General features: G+C 45.3%; 1 protein-coding gene across 1 annotated transcript; it reads left to right on the top strand.

Annotated features, from left to right (window-relative positions):
- The first annotated feature begins 563 nt into the window (after positions 1-563).
- Positions 564-3,841, top strand: LOC104963453 (tyrosine-protein phosphatase non-receptor type 1-like). The gene is made up of 3 exons (XM_010792046.1): positions 564-728; positions 1,242-1,399; positions 3,289-3,841. The coding sequence occupies exons 1-3, from the start codon at positions 567-569 to the stop codon at positions 3,653-3,655; spliced, it is 687 nt and encodes a 228-aa protein (XP_010790348.1). The 5' UTR covers positions 564-566; the 3' UTR covers positions 3,656-3,841.
- The last annotated feature ends 286 nt before the right edge of the window (positions 3,842-4,127 follow it).

A 4,127-nucleotide genomic window follows, 5' to 3' on the forward strand; every position in this document is an offset into this window, starting at 1 on the left:
TGGTCATTTGTTCTGGGAATGTCATTTTCGAGCCTGAGACCTGGAAAACAGGTTAAGTGCAAAATATAGAATAACACTTAAACCCTGATTATTATTAAAAGTAGCTAAGTGTAAACAGTTTGAGAGCATTTATATTTAAAAGCTTAAATGTGATTTAATTTACCTGATTGTTTGTTTTATATTTTAAAGGCAAGGCAAGTTTATTTATACAGTACTTTTCAACACAAGGCAACTCAAAGTGATTTACAAAAATGAAAGACATTGAGAGCATTAAAAAGCAAAGATAATGAAACATGAATAAAAGTTACAGCGCAGATGTGAATAGTTCAATTAAAAGCACAAGTCTTCAGCCTGGATTTAAAAGCAGTCAGAGTTCCAGATATTTGGAAATATCCCTCACCAGATTCTCTCATTCCTGTGAAAATATAGTTATTTTGACACTTTTCCGTTCATCCTTCTCTTTCATCCATGTTGCATCCCCAGTCAAAGCTGTGATGGAATCTCCCCGACTGTTTGTTTCATATTAAAGTTTAAACGTGGCTGTGATCTCCCCGTCTTCCCCCCAGATGTCGGCCCGTAAGGACCCGTCCTCGGTGAGGATCCGGGAGGTTCTGCTGGAGATGAGGCGGTACCGGATGGGTTTGATCCAGACAGCCGATCAGCTCCGGTTCTCCTACCTCGCCGTCATCGAGGGCGCCAAATACATCGGAGGGGACACCAGTCTGCAGGTAACCACCCCCCCCCTCCATTACAGGATAGGTCACAGATTGAGTCACTACCTACCCGAGCTTTAGTATTCAGTTTGGATAACGAGTTGTTTTGATTCGATGCTGAAACGTTTGAGCTTCTAACTTTAGTACGGTTTGAATGCAGGGCTTGTGCTTTAACAGAGGATGGGAGTTGTAGTTTTGTATATCCTATGGACTACAGAGGTTGACAGTATTGATTGACCTTCTCCCAAAACAAAAACTGGCTTTAACAGAGAGTTTTCAAACTGATGTTTAACATGCAGTACGACTCATTTGACTTCGTCCACGTCTAACAGTCTCTGATGTTCCCATGAAATGAACAAATTGAGCAGCACATGTGTTGAGTGGAGACAGAAGTAATACATAAATGTTATTTGTGTCACCATGTGGTTTAGTGCGTTACATCTTAGTTACATTTCACTCTCTTCCATTCAGGTTAACCCGTTTAAGACATGTTGTTTGATTACCAATTGTATTTGTGTATTTCTGCAGGAGTCGTGGAAGGAGCTTTCTAAGGAGGAAGGCGAGCCTCCTGAGTTCACCCCTCCTCCTCCTCCCCCCCCCAGAGACCCTCCCGTCGACCAGGTGGAGTTTGGCTTCTTCCCCGAACACCAAGAGGTCCTCATGCAGGCGCAGACACGCCGCCTGGGGTAAACGTTCATATATATATCCTTTATTCAACCAGGTCATTTTGCAAATCAAGAAAATAAATGTTGTCTTAAAACGGTGAAGTAACACTCACAGTTTCACTCACACGCTCAATGAACGATCTCTGGTCTCGCACAACACGTCACCAACACGTCACCAACACGTCACCAACACGTCACCAACACGTCACCATCACGTCACCAACACGTCACCATCACGTCACCAACACGTCACCAACATGTCACCAACACGTCACCAACACGTCACCAACACGTCACCATCACGTCACCAACACGTCACCATTACGTCACCAACACGTCACCATCACGTCACCAACACGTCACCAACACGTCACCAACACGTCACCAACACGTCACCATCACGTCACCAACACCTCACCATCACGTCACCAACACGTCACCAACACGTCACCAACACGTCACCAACACGTCACCATCACGTCACCAACACGTCACCAACACGTCACCATCACGTCACCAACACGTCACCAACACGTCACCAACACGTCACCAACACGTCACCAACACGTCACCAACACGTCACCAACACGTCACCATCACGTCACCAACACGTCACCATCACGTCACCAACACGTCACCATCACGTCACCAACACGTCACCACACCAACCGTCACCATCGCGTCACCAACACGTCACCATCGCGTCACCAACACGTCACCAACACGTCACCATCACGTCACCATCACGTCACCAACACGTCACCATTGCGTCACCAACACGTCACCAACACGTCACCAACACGTCACCATCACGTCACCAACACGTCACCAACACGTCACCAACACGTCACCATCACGTCACCAACACGTCACCATCACGTCACCAACACGTCACCATCACCAGAATGAGGCGAAAAGTGTTAAAGGAGGTGGAAATCACTACAGTCTTGGCGTGTTGAGATCTGTACATACACACAAGGGGAGTTAGTTGGTTGCGTAAGAGGTGAGTGCTAAACGAGTGTAATGTTTGATGTTAGCTATTAGCTAACAAGGTATACTCCCGTGTTTTTTTCGTTAGGAATAGCGTGATCGCTGTGCATGCTGTGGATAACATTAGTGTTGGCAAGGACAAGGCACACAGAACACTAGTTGCTAGAACAAAACACAGGAGTGTACCTTTAGCTAATGTTAGCTAGCTGACATTAACGTTACGCATTGCACTCGTTCAACACTCGGACCCCTTGTGCAGCCGGGCCCGCATGCTGGCTTCACGGAACCGACTATCTCCCCTTGTGTGTAAAAGCAGCTCAACACGCGCCGACGTAATGATTTCCACCTCCTTTAATACTTTTCGCCTCATCCTGGTGACGTGTGTTGTGCCAGACCAGAGATGTGGCTCATGGAGCGGTTTCACACTCAGATAAGTGCAACAAACATAACAAATATTTTTTAAGATTGACAAACATCATATGTGTAATTCGTGGCACAATTCAAACGCAATCGAAAGATAATTTCTCATTGACTTCAATACATCATTTTTCCAGAATAAGGAGGAACACGGGAAGGGGAGGGACTTCGGCTCTCCATCGTCCTCAGCTCAGCAGCTACAGTGTAGATCCCAGGCTCCATCAGAGCAACATGAATATAGGACATACGACAGGAAGTCTGTTCCGTAAAGAGACGTCTGTAAACACCCAGGACCAACACTTTGTCTTTATTTAAATCATTAGGGTGTAAAGGTGACTCCAGGTGTGTCTCACGTTCAGGAACACTTTCTGAACCAACGGTCACTTTGGCTTCAAGTGTCTCTGATTGGCTCTCGTAGGAATGAACGGGGGTGTCTTTATACCTCCGTGTGTCCGTTTAATAAAACCTGACCTCCCCCTCTTCCTCCTCCTCCTCTTCCTCAGGTCCTCTCAGGAGCCGGAGCTGAAGAGGAGGAACCTGGCTGCTCCTCTCCCTCCTCCTCCTCCTGCTGACGTCCTGATGGAGGATCCTCCGTCTCCTGCTCCTCCAAAACCCCCTCGACAGCAACAGCATCTGGACGAGGAGAAACTGGAGAAGGAGAAGATGGAGGAGAAGAAACTGGAGAAGGAGAAGATGGAGGAGAAGAAACTGGAGAAGATGGAGGAGAAGAAGCAGGAGAGTTTTGAGGGGCCGTTAGACCCCCCTAAAGACCCCCAAAGTCCTGGTTCTTGGCCCCTCCTCACCAACGTGTGCCTGGTCTCATTTCTGGCAGTCGGAGCGTACGTCTGCTACAGAGCCTGCTTCCACTGAGGAGATCAAACCTCAAACCTACATTTGGGGGAAGAATTCCATTCATTTCAAGTTTTTCATCGTGAAATCTGGAAAATATAAATTATTTGATCCTGAAATCTGGAAAAAACGTTGAAAATATAATTTATTTCAACGTTTTTGATTTAAAAATACAATCAAATTACAACATTTCAAACTAAAAACAAGTATTTGAAAAGTGTTTTCAAGCATTTTAATAATATTTTTCACGTTTATTTATGTCTTCATATTTCAGTCATTATTTTATTTTCCAGATTCAGAACTTTTCTCGTTTTTTTTTTACTTTCACGTCGTATTTTTCGCTTTCAGATTTTAGCCCTGATCTTGCGTTGGGGGCGGGACTTACGCCATGAGTGACAGGTCTTATACCTAGTTGCCTTCAGGGAACCATAAACCACAAAACTATCATGACTCAAATATCAGAATATAGATAAAAGAGAATTATAAAAAAATG

The sequence above is a fragment of the Notothenia coriiceps genome, unplaced genomic scaffold, assembly GCF_000735185.1.
Source record: "Notothenia coriiceps isolate Sejong01 unplaced genomic scaffold, NC01 NC01_scaffold00001707, whole genome shotgun sequence".
Lineage (NCBI taxonomy): Eukaryota > Metazoa > Chordata > Actinopteri > Perciformes > Nototheniidae > Notothenia > Notothenia coriiceps.